Raw genomic sequence first — 26,421 nt, forward strand, 5'->3', positions numbered from 1 at the left:
TGGAGGTTTTTAGCTCCCTTGTCGAAGATCAAGTGACCGTAGGTGTGTGGGTTCATTTCTGGGTCTTCAATTCTATTCCATTGGTCTATTTGTCTGTCACTATACCAGTACCATGCAGTTTTTATCACAATTGCTCTGTAGTAAAGCTTTAGGTCCGGCATGGTGATTCCACCAGAGGTTCTTTTATCCTTGAGAAGAGTTTTTGCTACCCTAGGTTTTTTGTTATTCCAGATGAATTTGCAGATTGCACTTTCTAATTCGTTGAAGAATTGAGTTGGAATTTTGATGGGGATTGCATTGAATCTGTAGATTGCTTTTGGCAAGATAGCCATTTTTACAATGTTGATCCTGCCAATCCATGAGCATGGGAGATCTTTCCATCTTCTGAGATCTTCTATAATTTCTTTCTTCAGAGACTTGAAGTTTTTATTATACAGATCTTTCACTTCCTTAGTTAGAGTCACGCCAAGATATTTAATATTATTTGTGACTATTGAGAAGGGTGTTGTTTCCCTAATTTCTTTCTCAGCCTGTTTATTCTTTGTGTAGAGAAAGGCCATTGATTTGTTTGAGTTAATTTTATATCCAGCTACTTCACCGAAGCTGTTTATCAGGCTTAGGAGTTCTCTGGTGGAATTTTTAGGGTCACTTATATATACTATCATATCATCTGCAAAAAGTGATATTTTGACTTCATCTTTTCCAATTTGTATCCCTTTGATCTCCTTTTGTTGTCGAATTGCTCTGGCTAGGACTTCAAGTACAATGTTGAAGAGGTATGGAGAAAGTGGACAGCCTTGTCTAGTCCCTGATTTTAGAGGGATTGCTTCAAGCTTCTCACCATTTACTTTGATGTTGGCTACTGGTTTGCTGTAGATTGCTTTTATCATGTTTAGGTATGGGCCTTGAATTCCTGATCTTTCCAAGACTTTTATCATGAATGGGTGTTGGATCTTGTCAAATGCTTTTTCCGCATCTAACGAGATGACCATGTGGTTTTTGTCTTTGAGTTTGTTTATATACTGGATTACGTTGATGGATTTCCGTATATTGAACCATCCCTGCATCCCTGGGATGAAACCTACTTGGTCAGGATGGATGATTGTTTTGATGTGTTCTTGGATTCGGTTAGCAAGAACTTTATTGAGGATTTTTGCATCAATATTCATAAGGGATATTGGTCTGAAGTTTTCTATCTTTGTTGGGTCTTTTTGTGGTTTAGGTATCAGAGTAATTGTGGCTTCATAGAATGAGTTGGGTAGAGTACCTTCTGTTTCTATTTTGTGGAATAGTTTGTGAAGAACTGGGATTAGATCTTCTTTGAAGGTCTGATAGAACTCTGCACTAAACCCATCTGGTCCTGGGCTTTTTTTAGTTGGGAGACTATTAATGACTGCTTCTATTTCTTTGGGGGATATAGGGCTGTTTAGATCATTAACCTGATCTTGATTCAACTTTGGTACCTGGTATCTGTCTAGGAACTTCTCCATTTCATCCAGGTTCTCCAGTTTTGTTGAGTATAGCCTTTGGTAGAAGGATCTGATGGTGTTTTGGATGTCTTCAGGATCTGTTGTTATGTCTCCTTTTTCATTTCTGATTTTGTTAATTAGGATGCTTTCCCTGTGCCCTCTAGTGAGTCTGGCTAAGGGTTTATCTATCTTGTTGATTTTCTCAAAGAACCAGCTCCTTGATTGGTTGATTCTTTGAATAGTTCTTCTTGTTTCCACTTGGTTGATTTCGTCCCTGAGTTTGATTATTTCCTGCCGTCTACTCCTCTTGGGTGAATTTGCTTCCTTTTGTTCTAGTGCTTTTAGGTATGTTGTCAAGCTGCTAATGTGTGCTCTCTCTAGTTTCCTTTTGGAGGCACTCAGAGCTATGAGTTTTCCTCTTAGAAATGCTTTCATTGCGTCCCATAAGTTTGGGTATGTTGTGGCTTCATTTTCATTGAACTCTAAAAAGTCCTTAATTTCTTTCTTTATTCCTTCCTTGACCAAGGTATCATTGAGAAGAGTGTTGTTCAGTTTCCACATGAAGGTTGGCTTTCTATTATTTATTTTGTTATTGAAGATCAGCCTTAGTCCATGGTGATCTGATAGGATGCATGGGACAATTTCAATATTTTTGTATCTGTTGAGGCCTGTTTTGTGACCAATTATGTGGTCAATTTTGGAGAAAGTACCATGAGGTGCTGAGAAGAAGGTATATCCTTTTGTTTTAGGATAGAATGTTCTGTAGATATCTGCCAGATCCATTTGATTCATAACTTCTGTTAGTTTCACTGTGTCCCTGTTTAGTTTCTGTTTCCACGATCTGTCCATTGGTGAAAGTGGTGTGTTGAAGTCTCCCACTATTATTGTATGAGATGCAATGTGTGCTTTGAGATTTACTAAAGTTTCTTTAATGAATGTGGCTGCCTTTGTATTTGGAGCATAGATATTCAGGATTGATAGTTCCTCTTGGAGGATTTTACCTTTGATGAGTATGAAGTGTCCCTCCCTGTCTTTTTTAATGACTTTGGGTTGGAAGTCAATCTTATCAGATATTAGAATGGCTACTCCAGCTTGTTTCTTCATACCATTTGCTTGGAAAATTGTTTTCCAGCCTTTCATTCTGAGGTAGTGTCTATCTTTTTCTCTGAGATGAGTTTCCTGTAAGCAGCAAAATGTTGGGTCTTGTTTGTGTAGCCAGTTTGTTAGTCTATGTCTTTTTATCGGGGAGTGGAGTCCATTGATATTAAGAGATATTAAGGAAAAGTAATTGTTGTTTCCTGTTATTTTTGTTGTTAAAGTTGGCATTCTGTTCTTGTGGCTGTCTTCTTTTAGGTTTGTTGAGGGATTACCTTCTTGTAGTTTCTAGGGCGTGGTTCCTGTCCTTGTATTGGTTTTTTTCTGTTATTATCCTTTGAAGGGCTGGATTCGTGGAGAGATAATGTGTGAATTTGGTTTTGTCGTGGAATACTTTGGTTTCTCCATCTATGTTAATTGAGAGTTTGGCTGGGTATAGTAGCCTGGGCTGGAATTTGTGCTCTTTTAGTGTCTGTATAACATCTGTCCAGGATCTTCTGGCTTTCATAGTCTCTGGTGAAAAATCTGGTGTAATTCTGATAGGCTTGCCTTTATATGTTACTTGGCCTTTTTCTCTTACTGCTTTTAGTATTCTATCTTTATTTAGAGCATTTGTTGTTCTGATTATTATGTGTCGGAAGGTATTTCTTTTCTGGTCCAGTCTATTTGGAGTTCTGTAGGCTTCTTGTATGTTCATGGGCATCTCTTTCTTTAGATTTGGGAAGTTTTCTTCTATAATTTTGTTGAAGATGTTTGCTGGTCCTTTGAGTTGAAAATCTTCATTCTCATCCACTCCTATTATCCGTAGGTTTGGTCTTCTCATTGTGTCCTGTATTTCTTGGATGTTTTGAGTTAGGATCTTTTTGCATTTTACATTTTCCTTGATTGTTGTGCGGATGTTCTCTATGGAATCTTCTGCACCTGAGATTCTCTCTTCCATCTCTTGTATTCTGTTGCTGATGCTGGTATCTATGGTTCCAGATTTCTTTCCTAGGGTTTCTATCTCCAGTGTTGCCTCATTTTGGGTTTTCTTTATTGTGTCTACTTCCCTTTTTAGGTCTAGTATGGTTTTGTTCATTTCCCTCATCTGTTTGGATGTTTTTTCCTGTTTTTCATTAAGGACTTCTACCTGTTTGATTAGGTTATCCTGTTTTTCTTTAAGGATTTGTAACTCTTTAGCAGTGTTCTCCTGCAATTCTTTAAGGGATTTTTGTGCTTCCTCTTTAATGTCTTCTACCTGTTTAGCAGTGTTCTCCTGTATTTCTTTAAGTGTGTTATTAAAGTCCTTCTTGAAGTCCTCTACCATCATCAGGAGATATGCTTTTAGATCCGTGTCTAGCTTTTCCGGTGTGTTGGGGTGCCCTGGACTGGGCGAAGTGGGAGTGCTGGGTTCTGATGATGGTGAGTGGTCTTGGTTTCTGTTAGTAAGATTATTGCGTTTACCTTTCGCCATCTGGTAATCTCTGGGGTTAGTTGTTGTCGTTGTCACTGTTTAAAGATTGGAGCAGAAGCTGTCTTCCACTCACCAGCAGTATCAAAATCCTGTGGCGGGGGTCGTGGGTAGCTGGTGGGTGTCAGCGAACCCTGCGCTCTAGCTACACCGGTGCTGTTCCGGCCGGATGAGGCCTGTGGCCCTACTCAGGCCGGTTTCTGCTTCCCTAACTAATGTAGTCTCAGGTCCCGCGCGCAATTGGATTGGAGCAGGAGCTGTGTTCCACTCACCAGAAGTCTTAAGATCCTGTGGCAGGTGTTGTGGGTAGCTGGCGAGTGTCAGCCGACCCTGCGCCCTAGCTACCCTGGTGCTTTTCTGACCGGAAGAGGCTTTTGGCCCTACGTAGGCCGGATTTCTGCCTCCCCAACCAGAGCAGTCTCAGGTCCCGCGTGACTGGACTGGAGCAGAAGCTATGTTCCACTCACCAGCAGTCTCAAAATCCTGTGGCGGGGGTCGTGGGTAGCTGACGGGTGTCAGCCGACCCTGCGCTCTAGCTACACCGGTGCTGTTCCGGCCGGATGAGCGTTGAGAAACCTTCTTCATGGCTGTCATCTTCTGTGTGTCTGCACACAGAACAGGGGTAAAAGGGTCCAGGCTACTCCCTTCATGTCTTTTATATTAGTGTCTGATTCATAAGATAAGGACCCTCATAGCCTACCTGCCTCCCACTGGTTTCCTCTGTTTAGCCCCATGACCATGGCATTAGGCTTCTGCATGAATTTGTTGGAAATCTAAACATGCAGACTATAGCAAAAGCAGAGAAGCCACCTGCTAAAGATGTCCAATGAAAAACACGTAAAATTCTTTTCAACTACATGCCAATCTATCCTGTGCATATGGGAAGCATAAAGTAAAAATAACGTTTAAAAATGGTGAAATATGAATTAAGGTGTCTGGCCCTGGTCATCTACCTCTTGAGGCTAGCAGCTGCCTCCAGAGTGTCTGCTTTCTCTGACCCTGTAGTGTCATATGGAGGAGGACATTACAGTGGCACTGTGTCTCTGGATATTTGGTCACACTGTTAACCCTAAGATTGTGTTATTTATTAAAAACAAAACAAAACAAAACAAAACCCTGTTTTTAGTTGTAGTGTGGCTCAGCCTTTAGTATACACCTTTAATCCCAAGCAATGAAAGTAGAGTTAGTTTACGGAAGCTGCAGTAGAAAGTTGTGTCTTAATAGAGTTGCAGACGAAGTGACAAATCAGAGAAAGATTTGACAGAATAGGATAGGCCCAACTCTCATGAGAAGAGAGAGGAAAGGGAAGCTACTTAAGAGAGCAGTGTAGAGAGAGGAGGAAGGGAGAGGGGGAGAGGGAGGGGGAAAGGAGGGGACGGGGGAGGTAGTTTTAGCAGGAGAGTTTTTACAGAGACAGATTGCAGAGAGAACAAACTAGACACAGGTGAAGACAGAACAAGCCAGAGAATGAGAAGGAGCCAGAAGATTAGAACAGATTGCTAGAGTTAGTTTAATGCCAAGCAGAGCAACTCAGGAGAAGCCAGAATGAATAACAGCTGGGAGAGGAGTTTTGACGCAGAAGAGCTGAGCTGAACCAGCCAGCCAGAGATCAGAAAGAACTAGGAAGGGATGAGCTTATTCAGCAGCAAGTCTCAGAGGCTGAAAGCCTCCTAGACCCAGATGAGGTTGCACAGAGGCTAGAAGCTTCCAGGACTAGGTCCATGTAAGCAGACAGAGGCAGTAAGCCTCTGAGACAACAATTAATTTAGGAAAATAAAAGTTACTTTTATAGTTCTAGATCTCTAAAAGACAGAAAATTAAAATGAAAGCATAAACGAAAAGTGGAAGAGGAAACATCTCAAATTCAGCAGTAAAGTCAGGAGGTGGACAGCACACACAGAGAGACCCAGTGCAGGCTTGCCATGAGAGAACATTTCAAAGAGGTCTCTACTGCGAATCTAGGATGATGTGGGACTGTGAGATTTATGTGTCCTGTGTTGGTTCAGTCTGGTCAAACCTAGGTACGGAGATAAATATAGAGACTAGAGAGATGGCTCAGTGGGGATCTCCATCCTCTTTCTATGGTGAAACTGACCAGGATCAGATTGAGGAAGAAGGGATTTTTTTCACCTTACAGCTAACGGTCAATTATGAAAGGACGAGAGGACATCAGAGCAGGAAGTCAAGGCAGAACTCTAGAGGCAAGAACTGAAGCAGGGACAGTGGAGGAGTTCTGTGTATTGCCTTGCTCCCAGGGCTTTGCTCAGATGGCTTTCTTATGCAACCTAGAGGCACCTGCCCAGAGGTAGCATTGCCCAAAGTGGTACCTCTATATTAACTCCCCCATATTAATCATCAATCAAGAAAATGCCCTACAGACTTGCCTATAGGCCAATCTGATGGAGGCATTTTCTTAATTGAGGTTCCTATTCCAAGATGACTCTAGCTTGGGTTGTCAAAACAAACAAACAAAGAAACCAACACAACACAGAACAGCACATGAGAGTACTTGCTAGGCAAACAGGAGGACTTTAGTTCAAATTCCCAGCACCTAATTTTTAAAAAGTCTCCAGATGTGTTGTGGGTATGCACAGTCTGTGTTGGGTGGAGACAGAGGATCCCTGGGGCTTGCTAGCCACCAGCCTAGCTCCAGCCTCAGTGAAAGACCCTGTCCTGAAGGAATGAGGCAAGTGGAGAGTGAGTGATATGTCAGGACACCTGCCACCCTCCTTTGGTCTCTGCATGCCCATACACATAGGAGGACACATACACACCACCGCCACCACCACCCATATCAATTAAAAAAAAAATGTAAGGAGTTGATGAGTTGTTCTCAGTCTTCAAACTTGAGAAGATAGAGGACGTCTTCTGGAGTTCCCTTGATGCTCTTGCCTAGAAAGGACAGAATCCTCAGCACAGCTTCTGTCTAAATGTGTCCCCAAATTGTTGATGTTGGAAACTCACTCCCCGGCATGTTGGTGCTGTGTGTTTCCCTGTTCGTGTTCATCCAGGGAAATTCTGAGAGTATGTATACCTGACCCACTCCCTTTTGGAGTTACAAAGTTGAGACAAATTCATCCAACTTGTTTTGCAAGTAGTTGGACTTGCGTGGAGGATTGCTGGCTGCAGCTGTGGTCAGGTGACCTGAGTCACAGGAATGAAGTCTAAGCTTCAGGAACCCAGGGTGGATGGAGTCTGTGCTGAAAGGGGCTGGGGTGGAGAATGAGAAAGAGGGGGTCCAGCTTCTAAGCCATAAAATAAGAGGGTAGATCCAGACCCTGACAAAGGACACAGGCTGGAGGGGTCCATGGATGATCTGGATTCTAAGGAGGCAGGTTTAGGGTCTCAGGGAAACTGTAAGGCCGAGTCTGGGTACTCACAACTCAGCATTGGTGAGAGAGAAGAAAAGAATATGTTGGAGAGCAGCTGGAGAGAAAAAGGCAAGGGATATTCTCCCAGGCCTTGCCCATCTCTGCTTGCATCCGGGGCCTCAGAGACATGTTGTTTGCTTAGCCTGGGACCGTCATGTGGATATTTGAAGGTGGGATGAGGAGGTAGAGGTGAGTCAGTCTCTGTGCACTCTGTGCAGACATTAAACAAAAGAAGTTAGGTAGAGTTTCTGCTCTCAGTCATGTGACTGCAACAGGAAGCTTTGCACAGTTGCCAAAGAGTAAACCCAACAGGGAGATAAAATTCTACACGTTCCTGCATCAGTTAACATCACCTCAACATGTATAAGGCAAACATTAGCAGAGATGAGAGTCGGTCAGATGGTAGACTTCAACATACAGTCCTATGATGGAATGAAATAAAATTAACAAAGATGATATGTAGCATTTGAGCATCAAACAAATAAACAGATTAACCCAAAGGACTGTCTCAAAACAAAAACAAGTACAGAACTTTTACCATTTGAACAGCAGTAATTGACTCTTGAGTGTTTATCTTAGAGAGAGACAGATTCAGTCATTCATATAAAACCCATACATGGACGCTCACAGTAGCAGCATTAGTAGTTGCCCCAAACCAGAAATGAGCCAGGTATCCTTTTGATGGATGAATGAGTGGGTACACCAACCATAGCCCTGTTACACCGTGGATAATTAGTCAGCACGCTGCAGAAGATCCTTGGATGCCTGGTATGGCCTTGCTGGCAGGACAGAAGGACCACGCTCAGAGGTGGGAGGCCTCCCGGTCTCCACACCTTTGCAACTGTACTAGTTCTGAGAACTGTTAGAAAAGCTAAGTAGCTAAGGTTTAAAAGTGCAAAAGACGGTTAAAATCCCATGCATAGCGTTGCAGGGCGTGGCTTCCTGGGCTCTCTGCTCTTCCCTCTACCTCTTCCCCTTTGCTCCCTCCCCTCGGTTTCACTCAGAGCTTTCCTTGCTTCTGTCCCCCTCTGTTTGCTTTTCTAAGCTGTCACCCTGACAGTAGGTCTTGACTCTGCAGAGCTGGGACCAGGGTCTCAGGAGTAGCATGAGCTGAGGCTAGAAACCCAAAGCTAACTGGCCCTAGGTCATAAGAGCCTGTTGTAGAACTTTTGAGGACATTTTTTTAAATGAGCTTTGGTTACAGAACTCACTATTGAAAGTAAAATGCCAGTTTGACTAAACGCACACGAAAGCATCCTGAAGACCTTAGCATTTCTGATTCCTTGTCTCCCCGCACTGTTAACTGTGCACTTGATGCTCTGTGTGTCTAAACTGGTTAAGCTGTGGGACCTCTCTAACCCCATGTGCAGACACTGGGCATGGTGGAAATATTTATACTCTGTGTGCTTGTTAGATTTTTGTCAACCTGATACAAGCTAGGGTCATCTGGGAAAAGGGAACTTTAATTGAGAAAATGCCTCCATCAGGCATGTGTTGGGTTTTGCTGTTGTTTGTCTGTTTTTAATGATTCTGGTGGAAGAATCCAGTCCACTGTGGGCAGTGCCACCCCTGGGCAGATGGTCCTGGTAAGTATAAGAAAGCCGGCTGAGCAAGCCATGAAGAACAAACCAGCAAGCAGCACTCCTCCGGTCTGAGCTTTAGTTCCTGCCCCTAGGTCCCTGCCTTGACTTCTTATCCAGAGTTTCTTTCATGAAGAGCCGCAAGCCTTAGGATGAAGTCAACCTTTTCCCACCCAAATTGCTTTTAGTCATTGTCTTTATCAGAGCAAAAGAAACAAAAAGATCAGGAAAATGGGCAGATGTTGAAATCAGGTCTTCACTGGTTTTGCTTGTGTGTTTGGTTTTGTTTGTTTGTTTGTTTGTTGTTTTTATTGTCTTGACATAAGAAGGTGACAAGGATCTGGGGAGACTCCTCAGTCTATAAAGTGACAGGAACACAAGCCTGAGGACCTAAGTTTAGATGTCCAGCATCCTTGTACAAGCTGTATTGGGTACGTACCTGTAACTCCCCCATCTGTGGGATGGAGATCTGGAAGTCCCTATAACTCATTGGCTATCAAGCATACCTAAATTAGGGAGCTCCGGGTTTGTTAGAGACTCTGTTTTAAAAAAGTAAGGTAGACAGACTGGAGAGATTGGCTCAGTGGTTAAGGGCACTCAATGCTCTTGAAAAGGACCGGTGACTAGCGTTGGGCTCCCAGCATCCACATGACATGACAGATTACAGTTGTCTCTAACTTCCCTTCCAGGACTTTTGACCTCTGATGGTACCAGGCATGCACATCCATACAAACTATAAGGTGTGTAGGAGAAAATGCAGGCATGACCTGGTGGCCAGCTTACCTGGTGCACTGAGCGTCTAAATAGGAAACACAGCAGACTATGCTCGTGAAAGTCAGAGTGCAGAATTCCGAAGTAGCGTGAGTAGCTGATAGCTGGCCAGTAGCGGACAAATCTTCACTCTCCACATCCCTGTAGAAGGACATAGAACGTCCTTCCTGTAGGCTCACACCAAGTGCCAGGATTCAGCTGCAATTTGGGGAGAATTCTTGTGGAAGGTGGGAGGCTGTGAGAAGGAGGTTGGTAGGGCCATGATGCAGGCTGGTGAATACAAGAGAGAGGACCCTGGAGTGGGGGGGAGGGGATCTGAGATGTTGGACCCCTGAGGTTCTGGCCAGTTGTCCACAGATAGTAGCATGGAAGTCATCTGCTGAAAGTTGAGGGTGCTATTGTTTGGAAAGAGATACTCCCCACCAAGGCTCATGTGTTAAAGGCTTGGTCTCCAGCTAGTAGTAGGTGAATTAGACATGATGGCGATAGCTTCATCAGTGATTAATCTGCTGATATGTTCTGCTAGGAAGTCCTAGAGGGAGCAGGGCACTGACGGTATGACTTTGAGGGATCCCCGGACCCTCTTTGTGTATATCTCCCTACTTTCCTTGTCTCCACGAGATGAGTGGCTTTCACCCACCATGCCTTTCCACCATGATTTTATCTTGCCACAGAACTAACAGCCGCGCATCCCTCTGAACAGTGTCCAAACAACCCTGAAGTTCTGAGCCAAAATAAATCTTGGCTCTCCTGAATTTTGAGGTTTGTTTTGGTTATTTTGTCACCGCTGTAGAAAATCAATGAACACATCACTTGGTGATTCATGGGCTGAGTCCACAGGGGCCGTGGCTGGGACATCTGTCCACTTCACTCTTGAAGCTCAGAGCAGCCATGGTTGCCCAGTCAGACTCCTGGTAGCTAAGCTTTGCACACAGCTTCAGCTCGGGCAGCATCTCTACAAGCTATGCTTTGCTTGGCCAGCAGGGGATGTTAGAGAGCGAGAGAGTCTGGAGTTTGGTGGTAACTCCTGTCTCTTAGCCCTGCATAGGCAGCATATAACCCAATGCCCCGACCAGGAGGTGCCAACATTTTATCTGGCAATGGGTAAAGAGACCTGATGGGTACTGAACCTGAAAAGGGAACCCAGGCAAATGTCCTCTAAGTAGTCACAGCCTCATTTACTAAGTTCTCTGCCCTGGCTGTTTACATTTCCTGGCCTACCTTCATGGTCCCTGTGTAAAGACTCTTACGGGAACAGCCTGTGTATCAGCCAACTGTCAGGTCTTCCCAAAGAATGCTGGGAACTTGGAGGGCAGGCAGAAGGCCCTTGTTTACTTATCTGTCTTCTGCAAAAGGAAGAAAGAAAGAAAGAAAGAAAGAAAGAAAGAAAGAAAGAAAGAAAGAAAGAAAGAAAGAAAGAAAGAGAAAGAAAAAGAGAGAGAGAGAGAGAGGAAGGAAGGAAGGAAGGAAGGAAGGAAGGAAGGAAGGAAGGAAGGAAGGAAGGAAGGAAGGAAGAACAAAAAGAAAAAATACCAGCTACTTCCCAGTCAAAAACACAGGCATCCCTGTATCCCAGCTCTGGCTGGTCAGACTGGCCAGAACTGGTGCAGCCAGCCACCCCAGGCACCAGGAACAAATTACCTATGTCTTTGCCTCCTGCCCTTGTCTCCCCACCAAAAGCTAGCAATGTTTAGGGAGTGAGCAGCTAGGACATGCCTGAGCAGGCAACAGCCAGTGTAGCAACTATGGAATTCAATGAACCCGGAACTAAAGCAGGATCCCTCAGCATGGGCTGAGGGAAGCTTGTGTCCACTTCTACAGGAAGACAGAAGGCAGCCAAGATGTTACGCATGGTAAGGAAAAGAGGGGATTAAAAACAAGCTTGGCCAGGAGTGAGCACCCAGATGCCCTGGACTACCCAACTTTCAGCCAGTCGCTGCACTTGAACCTCATAATCTAAGTGCCAGCTGCCGTTTAGCCCTTTGCGGGGTACCCTATAGGCCTTTGTTTCTATCAGGCTCTGTTCTGAGATCTGAGATGACACCTCTCAATCTGCGTGACCTAGGCCAGGGCTCTGGGTGACAAGGATCAGGGCTGGTATGTGACCAGGATAAGAACTCAGAGTCAGACCAAGATCAGAGCTCAGTGTGTGTAAACAGAATCAACACTCAGGAAATAATGAGGCCCAGTGCTCGGCCATGACCTGGATCGAGGCTCTGAGTATGACAACAGCTCTGATCAAGATCAGGGCTCAGCAGTGACCAGGATAGAGGCTTAGGGTGTGACCAAGGTCAGGGCCAGAGAGATCAGGCCCTAGGTTCAAGCGTACCTGGAAGTCATGATACTCATTATGGATTAATGAGCGATGGCTTGGATTGTGGCCTTCGCTTCACTATCTCGGCGTCTTATCGGGTAAAACAAACAATTTCTTTGGCTTCTTCAGGCTTCTGGGGAGATCCTGTCGCTACCTGCAGAACAAAACCTCTCCAGGGAGCTTCTGGCTGCCAAGGCAGCAGCCACTCCCACTGGAACCTGTTTGGATATGGGGAGGGTGGTGGTTGCCCCGCAGCTCCATTAAGAACAGGAAACACACCTTGAGTCCCTGGCCTTTTGTAGGCACTGCCACATTTTCATATCAACTTTCCCTTTTGTAATATTTGTAGATTCAGTAGCTACCTGGTACATTCCTCCGTCCCAGCTATCCCTGCCTCTACCCCTTAGATTCCTGTGGTCTGTTCACTAAGGTTAATGACTCAGTACTGGCCCATGTCTTTTATGTAATTTTATTTGTTTTCCCCAATATCCCTTTTCTGCTCCAGAATGCTACTGAAGGTCTCACCTAACACAGCCATCATGACCCCTTAAGCCTCCCCTGGGAAAAAAAAAGTGACTGGAGACTTTGCTTGGTTTTCTGGGGATCTTGTCAGCCACCAGTACTGGCTAATATTGAAATGTCCCTCAGTGTGATAATTTGATTGGTCCATGTGGCAGTTCTGAGCCGATAGGAGGAGATAGAAGGAATATGCCTTTTCCAGTGACTCCTTACTGGCAGGACTTGTCACTGTGGATTTGACTTAGGTCCCTGGAATACCAGTTCCTCCCAGCTGTATTTGTTCCGTTCCCCCTACTCCGCTACTCCCTGGCATGCTCTTTGGAGCACAGTCACTGAACACAGCCATAGTGGAGACACTTCCTGGGCTCTCCTCTTTCCAGGGCAGGATGCCACATAACTAAGTAACTCGTGGAATTCTCTTGTGTAGATGAATCTCCTCGTTTCTTTGTTTGTTTGTTATCGTTTTGTGTGATACTGGGAATTGCCTCTTGGGCCTTGTAGACGCCAGACTCTACCAATGATCTCTATACAAAGTCTTGTGATGGATCTTAGAGCTCCCCCAAGTTCTGAGATTATAGGAACAGACCACCATACCCAGGGTCTACCATTTTCTTTCTTTCTTTTTTTTTTTTTTTTTTTTTTTTTTTTTGGTTTTTTGAGACAGGGTTTCTCTGTGTAGCCCTGGCTGTCCTGGACTGCTGGTCCCTCATGGAGTTGCATAACTTCATCTTTACCAGCTGGTTCATGGTATGCACAGTGTGGCCCAGTCCACGGAAGGGAGACTACTCTATCATAAAAAGGACTGGTGTGCTGACACATGCTGCAACCTGGGGGAACCAAGGGTCCATGTGTTGTATGATTCCAACAGCATACAACATCCAGAAGAGACAAGTCCTTAGGGATGCAACGTAGGTTGTGGGCTTTCCAGGGGCTGGGAGCAGGACTGTCAATGGGACAGGACTGGTTTCTGGGACAGACACAGATGTTGGTGAAAGCTGTGGATAACCAAGTGACTGAAGGGGTAAACTGTGAGCATGTGAATTACATCTGAAAATGGAAGCCTGAGTCATGCTTTGTCTTTGGGCTCATCAGTCCACTCTCACTGCTAGGTCAGCCATTTCTCCCACCACAGAGCAGTTTCAGAGTCAAGAGCACTGGGAAAGTGTGCTGCATGTTTGACCAGATATCAGTCTCTCTGTCTAGTCTGCAACTGGGGGCACCCTCTACTTGCCTTCAAGATTATCACTGATCTTGATCTTTCAGATGACAAAGAAGGGTTGGAAAGACTGGGACAGACCTAATGCCCACAGCAGTGTGGGTGCATGTTAGCCCAGGTCTCGGATTGTAAGTATAACTCAATACCCTGCCTCTCCCCTGAGAAAGAGGCTAGGTCTCCTGTTCTTCTGCTGACTGGTTCCAGCATAGGCCTTGTGCTCCCAAGCTATCCTGCTTTCCCTGAAAAGAAGGGTCCCTTGTGGGGCACTTGATACAGGAGCCCCTAAACCCACCTTCTCAAGGCCCCAATCCCATCACCTGCCTGCTAGATGAGGGGCCTGACTTCAAGTTCTGATTTCTTGTTCACTCTGACTCAGTTTATGTCTTGTGAAAGGAGAGGAATTTCGGACTGACTGAGCTCCAGGTCCTTCACTAACTAGGCAAAGTCACTCTGCTCAGGTGCCCACTTTCTCCTTCCTGGCTTGCCAGCTATGCTTGAGAGGGACTCTGGCAGCTCCAAGAGATGCAGAGAGGTCTGGGAGTGTGTTTGGGGCCGCATCAGCAAGTGACCTATGGGCACACAAGAGCCTGAGCTGCGGTTTATAAAGTGGAGTCAGCCCTCAGAATCTGTTCTCACAGGCTCTGTCTCCACGCCTCTGACTAACCCGGACCAAAAGTCTTGAGTGTGTTTTGGGGCGGGGGAGGGGTACATCCAGCCCTTCTTCACTGTTGGTGTCCCCTTAACAAGGAAGAACAACTTTTACTGCATCTACGCTGGATGAGCCATTCCAAGCAAGCAAGAATTGGTTTACTGTGAATCACAGAGCAGGCACGGGCCATACACAAACCCATGTTATCTTTCACAAGGGGTTTAGACGTTTGAAGATAGGATGTGCAGTGAACCTCTGGATGGATGGTTGTGCTGCTTCCCATAGAGTGAGTTCATACACTATGAAGTGGCTGTTTGGCAAAGTTCCCAGCACAGGTGGGAAAAGGCAAGGTGGAAAGGTAGGAGGAAGCCAGGGTCTCTAGACAAAGTGTACACGGGGGCAGGGGATGGGGAAAGTTAGGCCCTTGGTTTTACAGAAAGGTCTTGGGCTCTTGATAGGGACGCAGAATTCTTCTGAAGTGAGCTTGAGCTCCTTGGATCTGGCTCAGATGGTTGGTCCATGCCAGGTTCCCTCATGTACCCTCCACTTCCCAGGAGTGGAAACCTTGTCCCCTGTTGGCATCTGGGAGTAAAGGCTAATACCAGGCTAGAAAGATATATGTTAATTATGGGCCATCTAGGAGAGTCTAGGCTATAACTAGCTGCATGAGAGTGGGACTCAGGTAGCTCATTAGCTTAACAAGAGGCTATCACAGACAGCTGCAGCCCCAGCATACATTAGCTCCACCCCAGCAGGTCCTACGACTCTCCTCTTTCCACTGGTGGACAGGGTAGCGCTTCACCCCACGGAGGCCACAGAACCATGACTCCTTAAAAGCCCTTTGAAATTGGTTAGGGTCAGCATTCATCAGTTCCCTCTTAAAGGACACACTGCCCTTGAAGAGCTGCAAATTAGCCACCTTGACTTAAGTGGTATCCTGTGCGATCCAGCCTACGTTGCCAGCAGAGTTCTCGGAAGCCATCAGGTCCTGGCCTATTCTCACACTGGCTAATTTTCTACTTTCAAGCTTCCACTCACACTTGGAAGTGCAGCTGCCTTGCAGTTTCACCAGGAAGTGCCCACTGGTCCCTGGCCCAGCTGCCATCTGACTATGGATCGCTTCTGTCAATGTGGGTCCCACCACACAAGTGCACATAGGCACCATCCCAAGCCCCCATGCTTGCATTCTGCATCAGTGGTTCCCAGCCTGATACTGCGAAGCTGGCTCACTGCTTGGGACAGTGGTGGTGCCAGTTTTGCGCACTCCTCATGCCTCTGCTTCTCAAATTGTGGCTGTGTGGGTACAGGGATGGAGACCCATTCCAGGAGGCGATATGCCTCCAGGTGCCCACCTGGAGTCTACCTGTAGGAAATATTAAGCCTATGGACACAGTCCTGGGCCTGCCTCTTTTCTCTAGGCCTATGACCAGGGACCATGTACTGTTGACTAACACAAGGTCACCTCCATCACATCATTTCTGCTACTACATCACTGCTAATCATCTGGAGGCTAAGCAAGCAGACTCCCTAGCCTGACAGAGAGCCTCATGGTATCCCAGGAGGTTGAGTCCCAGCTCCAGACTAGGGAGTGTGGAGGCTGCTGTGCGCAGCTGGGCCCTGGGGCTCACTTACCATCACAATCCATGTTTAGGAAGTTCCAAGCTCAGACATGAGTCTGTGGAGTAGGTGAGCAGAAAAGAGACTGGGGAACACCAGAGGTTATGGCCAACATCACCTCATTGGTGAGCAGCATATTAAAGCCCTTGGGACAGGGAAGCAGTCAAAGATGAGATCCTCATAGCTCACACAGGGTGTTCTGTATGCTCCTGACAAAGGTCAGCTCCTCTTTAGTAGAAACAAATATGTCCCAAAGCATGAAGAGTCTGAGAAACCATTCAAGTAAGATGTCCGAGCTGCCTGGAGCACACAGTGTGTGGTCAGATTGAGACTCTACAGCCCTGGTGCTGAGGTGAGGAAGTCATCTCCCTGCTCCTCTGGGCTTGTGACCTCCCCTCCCCCACCCCCTCCTTGACCTTTGCCACTCACAGCCCAGTGAGGTCCCAGCATCTGGATCCAGCTCACAGGAGACAGAGAAGAGGCCCTAAGGATTCTGGGCCTCTAGAAGGCATATAGAAAGGGATTCAGGCTCTGTATGGATACCTTCTAGGCACAGGTCAGGGTAGGGGCTAAGAATGTTTTGATAAAGGTGATTTGCCTGAAGGGGGTGTGTTCTGGGCACAAGGCTACCCTGGATGAGGGTCTGAAGGTAAAGGGATTGGCCTGTACTGAGGATTAAGGAAACCAGGATCTACCTGGACAGTCACGTAAAGCCAGGGGAACCCAGGCAGGCCTAGGCAGGAGGTCTGGGCAGGGAGAGACAGAGGCAGGGACAGCCACAGGAAGAGACAGGAGATAGTAAGGATGTGAGAGCTCCCATCTCTCAGCCTCAGACACCAACAATAGAAGACCCCATCATCAATAGAAGCACAAGTCATTTCCTATCTCTCCTGGGACCCCCGGCCATTGCACAGCTCCCAGTATGGAGGCCAGATACAGGAATGGGATGCACACCAGGCTGCCAGTATACCTAGCCTTTGCCCTGATGAGACTTCCCACTCCAGATCAACCTCTAAGTAGACAGAGCCTCAGTCCTGACCTCCAAGTTAGAATTGGCCTTTTCCACACAGTCCTCAGCAACTGTGTGCACACTGAGATTGAAGGAGCCAGCTTCCCCCATTAAATTGGGGTTGCTATCTCTCTGATGTGATGGAGAACAACGCAGAGGCAAGAGATTGTGGTACTCAGGAGGGCCAGTCTTCAGACCCCCAAGGGAGAGCCACATTCATCTCAGACTACAAGACAGGGCTGTCACTGACACCCTTACTTCTTTGGAGTGTCTCTGGGGTTCTGGTAACCAGAAGGGGAGGCTGCTGGCTCAGGGCCAAAGGGCAGGCCAAAGGGCACCTTGGAGGTGAGGTGAGGGAGCCTGGGTGACATGAGTCAGGCCAGCCCTGCTGCCCCAAGCTCATCCTCCAGACAAATTACCAGGTATCCCAGGTACCCTGTGGCCTTATAAAGGCACCCTCTCCCTGGTGGCTCCCAGTTGCTGGTGGACATCCATGATGAGGCCCCTCCTGGTGCTGTTGCTGCTGGCTGTTGTGTGTGCTTCTCTGGGTAAGGCTCTGGCTGCACTTGGTTTGAGGGGAGGCAGGTAGCCTCTGGGAAGGGTGCAGGAGTCTGGGGCTGGTGGGGCTTCAGAGCTGAGGGGGGAGTACCATTTAGGGCACTGGCATGGTAAGGAGGTTGCAGGGGATGGGGAAAAGGTTTCTATGGTGACTCCCTGCCCAGCTAGATTGCGAGGCCTCTTCCTTTTAGATAGTATGTGGTACCTATCTGACTGTTTGTGTATGTTTGGGGGAGTGTCAAAATTAGGGTAAGAGGACAGAGGTGCAGAAAAGGGAAGTACCCTGGGTACCACTTGTGTGCACTGGGTCCTGGGATTTAGCAAGAACAGCTAACTCTTCCCCTGCCCCCTCTTCTCAGGATGAGGCACTCCTGGGATGTAGGACTCTTTGTGTTAAAAAGGAAGGAAGGGAAGAAGGAAGGAAGGACATCAACAAGACAGACTGTTGGAGGTCAACCTCTCCAGCCCACTCTGCCCTGACACTGATGACCTGGTTTAGGGACAGAAATGAGGCCGGAGGTGGGAGGGAGGTACTTCAGCCTGTGATTATCAGTGAAATAATTATCATCTCCAGGATAATTAGCCCCATCAACTTCCCCTGAGAGTGAGGAGGGGGCGGAAGGAAAAGAAGAGGATCCTGGGAAGCAGTCTAGGCATCAGGCACACATGTAGGAGGGAAGAAAGGCAGGTAGAGAGACACTGGAGACCCCAAGGGCTGGAGGCTGGCCTGGGGAACAGAGAGGAGGTCAGGACTAGGTTGGGAGCATCACTTAGGAAATGTGGAGAGGAAGATACTTGGGAGCATCAGACCAGGGAACAGTCACTGAGTGGGGACCATCAGCCCTGGAGGCAGGAAGCAACTACAGGCAAGGAGGGTGACAGGTCTGAGTCAGAAGGTGGAGACATTGGCTGGCTGGGACACTTTTGTCCTCAAGGCTCAGCTTTCCTGGAAGGTTGGTTGGCCTTATAGCCTTCCTGCAGGACAGAGCCTACTGGGAACTCATTTGGGGCTCTGAAGGCTTAAGGAGGGCAGGCCAGGGACTCTCACCAGCTCCTAGGGCAGAAGGTCTCTGGGGACCACAATGGGGAAACTGGACTACTATGAGGTCCTTGCCTAGAATAACCAAGGAGTGTCTCCCCAGCCAAACAGGACTGGGGACTAGTATGAAGAGGTACTGTATGGGGTGAAAGATCATAGCCAGGAGATACTTCCAATGAAGAAGCATTCTCTCGTTGTATATCTCTTATCCCAGAAAAGAGTGCCACGAATACCTCCCAACTCTCAACACAGGGCCTCCACAGCTTCAATACTGATGACTTTTATGTGGGAGGTGTAGTCATCTAACTCCACGGGTAAAATTGACAAGGTCCAGGCAGGAGTGCATTGTTAGGACACCTGTTACCCGACACTCTCACGGAGAAACCCCTACAGGACACTTCCCTGTAAGACATTTCTGCAGGACATACCTGCTATTCAATACCCTTCGGTGAAACTCCTACAGGACACTCCTTACAGGACACCCCTCCCAAGGCCTGGGCACAAAGACATCTTTCCCAGCAGCTCAGCCCTTGTACCAGAACCCCTAGCGTGTCTTGTTGCAGCTGGGGGGTCCTTGCAACCCTCCAAATTGACGTTGGTTCTACAGTTCAGCATCATTGGCCAGTGCAGCTGTTCTCAAACACACAGAAATTCACCCACGTGGGCTCAGATGTGGGGCTTCGCAGGTTATTCTACCCTCTTACAAACCATACGGTCTCTCAGAGGAAACCACCATGGAGTAATCGCTGTGCCTTCTGCCCAAGCCACCCTTCTGGCCCAACGAGTCAGCCATACCTAGGTAGCCTGTGTTCTCTTGAGGGGACCTCTTGTCATTGTGTGTGTGTGTGTGTGTGTGTGTGTGTGTGTGTGTGTGTGTGTGTGTGTGGTTGAAAGCTGTGGCCCATGTCACAGCATCTGGAGCTACCCACCTCAGGAGCCTGTCCAGCTCCCCAGAACTGGCAGACTTTCCCTGAAACCTCTGCCTTCAGCTTGGAGGTGAGGACCACCAACAGGCCTTGGGCAGAATAGGGCAGGGTTAGGCTGTTTCCTTGCCTCCAGATGAACAGCTCTAAGTACCTACTGATGCTTAGAGACACAAAAAGTTGTTGCCGTTAGCTTGTCACATTAGGTGTCATAAGAATTAGAGGTTCTGTATTTCTTCCTGATCCTCTATCCCTTCCGCCATCCACCATCTATCCCTCTGTTCATGTGCCTACCCATTCATCTACCAATGTATTCATCTTAACACCCATCTACCCATGAACCCATTACCCATACATCCACGCACCTACATACTCATCCATCCACCCTTTCACTACCCATCTATTCATCGGTCTGCCCATTCTTCTGCTCATCTGCTCACACATGTAACCATTCACTCATCTATCCATCTAGTCCTTATCACCACCCACTTACCCATCCATCCACCCACCACCCATCCTTCCATCCATCCACCCATCTGTCCATCCATCCATTCATCCATCTACCCATTTATCCATTCATCCACCTATCCATCCATCCATCCATCCATCCATCCATCCATCCATCCACCCACTCATCCATCCATCCATCCATCCATCCATCCATCCATCCATCCATCCACCCATCTGTCCATCCATCCATTCATCCATCTACCCATTTATCCATTCATCCACCTATCCATCCATCCATCCATCCATCCATCCATCCACCCACTCATCCATCCATCCATCCATCCATCCATCCATCCATCCACCCATCTGTCCATCCATCCATTCATCCATCTACCCATTTATCCATTCATCCACCTATCCATCCATCCATCCACCCACTCATCCATCTATCCATCCATCCATCCATCCATCCATCCATCCATCCATCCATCCACCCACCCATCCATTTACCCATCTAGGCATCCATACTTCAATCCATCTACCTTTCTACCTATCCATCTGTCCACTCATCCAACCATACATGCATATTCCCATCTGTCTATCCATTCACCCATCCTCCCACCCACCTATCCATACATCCACCCTTTCATCCATCCACCCACCCACTCATATGTATATACATACATACAACTACCTACCCATCTGATCCTGCCCCCGCCCCATTTGGCTGATTAAGCTCTCTTATACTTACTAATGTTATCAGACTCCTTGACAGAGAGATAAACACAGAGCAGGGAGGCAGATAACTAAGGAGTTCATAGGTTCCAGAGAAGCTTTTGGCAGGAAACCTCTGAGTCTAGCCTGAGGGTAGCATGCCATCACACCACACACCTTCCTGTAACTCAAGCTGACACTTTGATACTGACATACACAGGGCCAGAGAGGTTACAGGGGGGAGCATGTCAGAATCACTACCATGAAGGTCCTAGCTTCTCAGACCCTCCCAGAGGACTGGGGGAACTCCTGGAGGGGAAAGGAGGATCAGAGAGAATGACCTTGAGTGGGCCACTAGGCAGGTGGCTGGGCACTAAGCCTCAGCCCCCCGCCCAGACTGATGGCCTGTGCTTCCCCCCAGCCCGGGCCCTGCACTGCCATGTGTGCTGTGGGCACGAGAACTGCGAGTCTCTCGTGGAGTGCGCCTTGACGGACAAGTACTGTGTGATCACTCGGGCCAGTGAGTACCCTGGGCCATGCAGGCCCCATCTCGCCTCACCAGCACTACACAAGTGCTTTCCAGCCCCCTTTAGCCTCTTTCCATCCTCCACATCAGAAGCCTGCAGTATCCCCACTTCAGACCCTAGGGACACCATCATTCTCTAGTTTACAGTTTGAACTAGGCTGACAATTAGGTGGGATGAGGGTTGGATGTAAGATGAAATATTGACGATACTGGCATCACAGCCTGGTATTCCAGGCCCCTCTGGACATTCACTGCTCTCTCAAATCATTCCTGTCTACAATCAGCTAGCCATAGCCTTTGCCCCTGGCTACCCTGCCATGACTCTGGAATTCAATCCTGCCACTGTCGAGAACCCTTGACCAGTAGTACTGTCCCTTGTACTTCCCAGGCCAGACTCTCTTCTTCCTACATTCTGTGGTCCATCTGCTTCTCTTCTGAGCAGAGGGGCCAAGCTGGGGTCTCAAACTTATATTTTGGGCTATCATAGATTTCAGGCTTGGTGCTGGAGTAGCTGGGAGCAGGGGTCACTTATCTGAAGTGGTGCCAGAAGAAAACATGGGTGTTAGCAGAGAGGTTGACAGACTTTTCAGACTGAGCATTCAGGTGGGCAATGTCACCTCTAGGTCTCAAAGGGTTTGGGGGTCCTTTCTTTGTTGATGCCATTGATATTGGGTCATGAGGCCTTTGGCCCCAGGGAGTGAAAGATGCTATGGTCATTAGGCAGCTTCGTCCAAGATCCCATTCTGGGATGAGGGAAAGGAAACCAGGTGGCTTCCCATTATGGCCTGGGGCTGTCCACAAGAGCAGTTACCTACAAATCCCAGTGGTGACATGGCTCTTCTAGCCCAGACTTGGAGTCACCCCTATTTTATGAAGAGGCAGACAATCTAATCCTAGTAGAGTCATACAAGTACCCAGCCCAGACCCTATGTGATACTTCTCTCTACTCTGGCATACATTCTGTCTACACAATTGTGCTGCAAGAGATAAAGACCTAGTGGGCTGCAGGCCCAGCAATTGCCCAGAGCACAAGACAAGAACATCAAGGATGGGACCTTTGTCCAGCATCCAAAAATCTAACAAAGACCTAATCAGAGGAGCTCTGCTGAAATAAAGATGGAAAACAGTGAGGACCTGAAGATACCCAGAAATCAAAGTTTCCCATAGTTCCATCCCCTGGGCAACAGCTTCCATCTGGTATCCCAAGGCCCCTGCCCTGTCCTTGCCCTTCTGACATCTGCCCATCTGCCCCTTGCTGAGCATGCATCTATCTGGCCTGTCGTCTGTCCACCCATCTCCCAAAGTGTCTGCTGAATGTGGGAACACTGAGCTATGTGGAGCCATTGCTATACTCCAGGTCCTCAGCGGTCACAGCCAAGCAGAGTTGAAAGATATCTTTCAGAAGGCAGCAGAAAGTACCCTGGAGAAGCAACCTGGTTGGGGACAAGAGCTTTTGGTAGGAGAGTCCATTGTGGGTAGAAAGAGGCATCTGTCCCTGCCCCTATCCAGGGCAGTGACACAGGCAAGCCAAGGGTCTTCCTGACCTCAAGGTGAGGAAGGAAAGGGTGCAATGATATTTGTGCTCTGCTGCAGATGCTGCGTGTTATTCCCATGGGTTAGGGAACCCCTCTGGCTGCTGGGTTTCAAGGGAGAGAGAATAGAGGATTATCAGGGCCTTCTCTCTCTAAACACTGGGCAAGTAAGGGTGCCCTGGGTGTCTATAACTCCTAGCACTTTTTCACACACAGCCACGGAGGCCACTTCTCTTCTGATTTATCGGGAATGGTAAAGGTTCCTACTTTAGAACTGGGCATTTACTGCAAGATGTGAAGTCCAGCATCCCTTTTGCCCCAGGGGGAGGCTGTGCATCCTTACAGTGAGTGCTTCTGGGGCCTGGACAGGTAGAAACCATTTGTAGCACCTGCCAATGGCCTTGGGTACTACTTCATCTAGGAGCAGCTGCTGCAATCTACTCTGACTCCCAGTTTCTGTGAGGCCAAGGCCAGGGAGAAGATTAATCAGAAGTGGCACTGAGCTCAGTCACTCACTACTGCCAACTAACGATTGACATGTTTCCCATACTCTCTGTACACCAGCGCAACTCTCAGACTATCCACAGTTTTCTCATTCCCCTAAAGAAGGGTGGAGGCAAAGACTGGTTCCACCGTTGTTCTTTGTTTTCTAGGTGGGGAAAGCATAGAAGCATCCTGAAACAGTTATCCCACCTCCATCACCATCGTGTCTGGGCCAACGCCAGGCTAGAGGCCCCTGCACACAGGGCTGGGGTCATAGCTCCCAGAACCTCTGAACAATGCAGGTTAAGGGAAAGTTCTTATTTTTCATAGGACCATGCGTTCTCAGGAGTCCTGCTGTCCCCTCTGCGTGTGTACATACAAAGCAAGTCATCCCCACCATGTGCATGCAGAAAGAGAACAAGTCTTTCACAGTGGTCCTTCCTGAGACACCCCTTGTAAGCCCAGCCTCAGTTTTCCTTAAGATTGTGAAACTGAGAGGCCCCTATGTAGACCATGGAGATTTATGGTCACTCAGCCTATCTAGTGCATCCCAGATCCAAGAGGTGTGAGAGCTAAATGGGGCTCAAGCCTCTTTTCTGGTATCTGAATCCCAGAGGAGAAGAGAAGGAAGGGATGGAGAAAAGAGAGGAGAAGAGAATCAGCTCCCAGGAAAGGGAAAATAGAGGAAAGTGGGAGACCCAGAGACTGAGAGAGGAGTCTTCAATTCAGCCCTTGGCTTCAGAGGTCACAAAGGCCAGTCCATCATAAAGAAGACACGTCCCCACAGACATTGAGGAAGGACACCCATTCACAAGGCTCTTTGGGACACCTCCAAGCTGCCACCTCAAACACTCAGAGACCCAGGAATTTCCCTCAAAGCATGTGGTCCCCAGACTGCAGGTTTCCTGAGAGTTGGCAGGGTGGTGATAGCTGCAGGTACTATGGGGACAATACCCATGGCCATTCCTCCTGTTTCCACAGCCAACCCTGGTGGCATCCTGGTCATGAAGTCCTGCGCCCCAACCTGCCCCAACAGCACCGTGTCTTCAGATGGCCGTGCCCTCTCTGTCTCCTGCTGTCAGGGGAGCCAGTGCAACCGCAGTGCTGCCTCAGGCCTGACCGGCAGCCCTGGGGCTATATGGGCCAGCGCCTCTATCAGCCTACTGTGGGCACTACTTCGAGCTGCCTGGTGAGGGCCTGGGTGGCCTTTCCGTATCATCGGGGATCTGTCTGCAACCTCGGCAGCATCCTACCCCGACCCAGCCCAGGCTGTTTCTCTCTCTCTCTCTCACCATTAACCCCAAGACACATTCAATCTTCCCTCTCTCACAGAAAGGAAGATGATGACACCTGTCCCAAAGGCTCCTACCCCAGAGCCTAGCTCTCCTGCCTCAGGAAATCTTCCAAGAGGGCACAAGGACACACCTCCCCAAGACCCTCACCTCTATGAGACCTTCAGAGTCCTGGGAGTACCTAGCTAACTACCTTCAGTAGGAAGAGCTGATGTTTCTCGCAACTCCCTCCACCCTCAACCTTAGGCTTGGCATTTGTACTACCCTCTCCTCTCTCTGAAAGGATGCTATATATTGGCCATCTGGGTTCCTGGGCCTCTTCTATGTATGAAGTGCCCCTGGCATATGGCATGATTGTAAGATTTGGGCACCGTCTAACTGAACACCAGCTTTTAAAAGATCCCCTCCCTGACTTCCCATAATACGTGTATGTGTAGGGGTAAGGCAGATCTTGGGCTTTGTGTTGGGAATTAGAATGGGTATCCGTCCTCCCTGGGCATGGAGAAACCTGCTTTGTCTCCCTGGCAGCAACATCTCGCCACCCCTTCCCCAATGCTGTCCTAGGAGAAGAATACATGCTCAGGTCTGCTTGGTCCGAGGTGTCGGGTCTTGGGCATTTCTGGTTCTTGGTCAACTTCATCCTCAGAGACATGCAGGTGGCCATGAGACAGTGCCAAGTGAAATTCTTAATGCACTAATAAGCCCAGGTGCGGGAGTGGTGCCTCTGCCTTGGACTCAGGCCTCCCGTGTCTGTAGTGGGTTGCATTGGCCAAAATAGAGGAAAAAGACGTCTATCACACCCCAACCTAGAAGGGTTCCCTGAGCGCTCTTCCGAGATATGATGTTCCTGGTGCTGCTAACTGGTGAGGTGTTTGCATCTGTCACAGTGTGCCTGGGTCCCCCAAAGTCCATACTCTTGTGTTGGCAGCACAGCAAACCCTCAGTTTTCTGCACAATCACCAGTACCCTGAGGCCACTCAAAGCCACGTCTCCTTGGGGGGTGGGGGCTCCTCTTGAGGGGCAGAGCCAGAGCCCTTCAAGTCCGGAGCGTTTTATTCCCTACCCCTGCTGTCTTTGCCTGTCGCTGTAATAAAAAAACACTCTGACAAAAACAGCTGGAGAGAAAGTTGATTTTGACTCGCCTTTCAAGGTCCAGTTCATCACGGTGAAGAGGTCAAGGTCGCCAGGACCTGAAGCATCGGATCACACTGCATCCACAGTCCAGAAAAACAGAGAAGCACATGCTCGCTGCCCAGTTCCCTTTGAAAATAGTTTCTTTTATGCATATTAGTGTTTTCTCTGCATGCATATTTGCATACCACATATGTGGCCTGGTACCCAGGAAGGTCAGAAAAAGTGTCAGATCCCTTGGAACTGGAGCTACATGGTTGTGAGCTGCCATGTGGGTGCTGGAATCCAAACCAGGCTCGTCTGGATGAGTAGCCGGTGCTCTTAACTCCTGAACCCTCTCACAGCCTAGTCAGTTTTCTTTTCTCCACTTCTACAATTCGGGATCCCAACCATGGTGGGTCTTCTCACCTCAAATAATGCAATCAGGATAATCCTTCATGGATATGGCTGGAGTCTCGTCTCCCAAGTGAGTGTTGATTTTTTCAAGTTGACATCTAACATGATCATACCTGCCCAGTGCTCCAGTCTCGAGAGAGCCTGCTCTATCTCGTACGGGGCAGCCTAGGAGCTTGCTCAGGTTTGGGGCTTGTACCCCTGAGTTTTTCCCTGTCTCCAGGCCTCTGAGAGCTGCCGGGCCTGCTAGCTTACCTACCCAGCCCCAGGTCCTCACCCTGCTCTTCTGCATCTTGCCCAGAGGCTAAAAGACACGTCTC

The 26,421-nt window shown here is 48.1% G+C and overlaps 1 protein-coding gene and 1 long non-coding RNA gene across 3 annotated transcripts; one reads left to right on the forward strand and one right to left on the reverse strand.

Annotated features, from left to right (window-relative positions):
- Positions 1-7,336: 7,336 nt before the first annotated feature.
- Positions 7,337-12,173, reverse strand: LOC110310144 (uncharacterized). 2 transcript variants are annotated; one of them, XR_015045588.1, is made up of 3 exons: positions 12,066-12,173; positions 9,749-9,877; positions 7,337-7,595 (listed from the first exon to the last, which is right to left on the reverse strand). It is a non-coding gene; the product is annotated as an uncharacterized LOC110310144 (long non-coding RNA). The 2 variants fall into 2 exon arrangements; XR_015045589.1 differs by having other exon boundaries at positions 7,535-7,807.
- A 5,383-nt stretch (positions 12,174-17,556) lies between these two features.
- On the forward strand, positions 17,557-24,789 carry LOC147000755 (ly-6/neurotoxin-like protein 1). Its single transcript, XM_085831543.1, has 3 exons — positions 17,557-17,608; positions 21,166-21,264; positions 24,267-24,789. The coding sequence occupies exons 1-3, from the start codon at positions 17,557-17,559 to the stop codon at positions 24,476-24,478; spliced, it is 363 nt and encodes a 120-aa protein (XP_085687669.1). The 3' UTR covers positions 24,479-24,789.
- The last annotated feature ends 1,632 nt before the right edge of the window (positions 24,790-26,421 follow it).

This window comes from Mus caroli, unplaced genomic scaffold, assembly GCF_978045245.1.
Source record: "Mus caroli unplaced genomic scaffold, Mus_caroli_1 scaffold_16, whole genome shotgun sequence".
In the NCBI taxonomy this organism is placed as follows: Eukaryota; Metazoa; Chordata; class Mammalia; order Rodentia; family Muridae; genus Mus; species Mus caroli.

Bases quoted from the DNA above. Each gene is read 5' to 3' on its own strand.
- LOC147000755 (XM_085831543.1), top strand. From the start codon at position 17,557: ATGAGGCCCCTCCTGGTGCTGTTGCTGCTGGCTGTTGTGTGTGCTTCT. The intron at 17,609-21,165 runs GTAAGGCTCTGG...GCTTCCCCCCAG, and splicing joins TGTTGTGTGTGCTTCTCTGG to CCCGGGCCCTGCACTGCCAT. The intron at 21,265-24,266 runs GTGAGTACCCTG...CTGTTTCCACAG, and splicing joins CTGTGTGATCACTCGGGCCA to CCAACCCTGGTGGCATCCTG.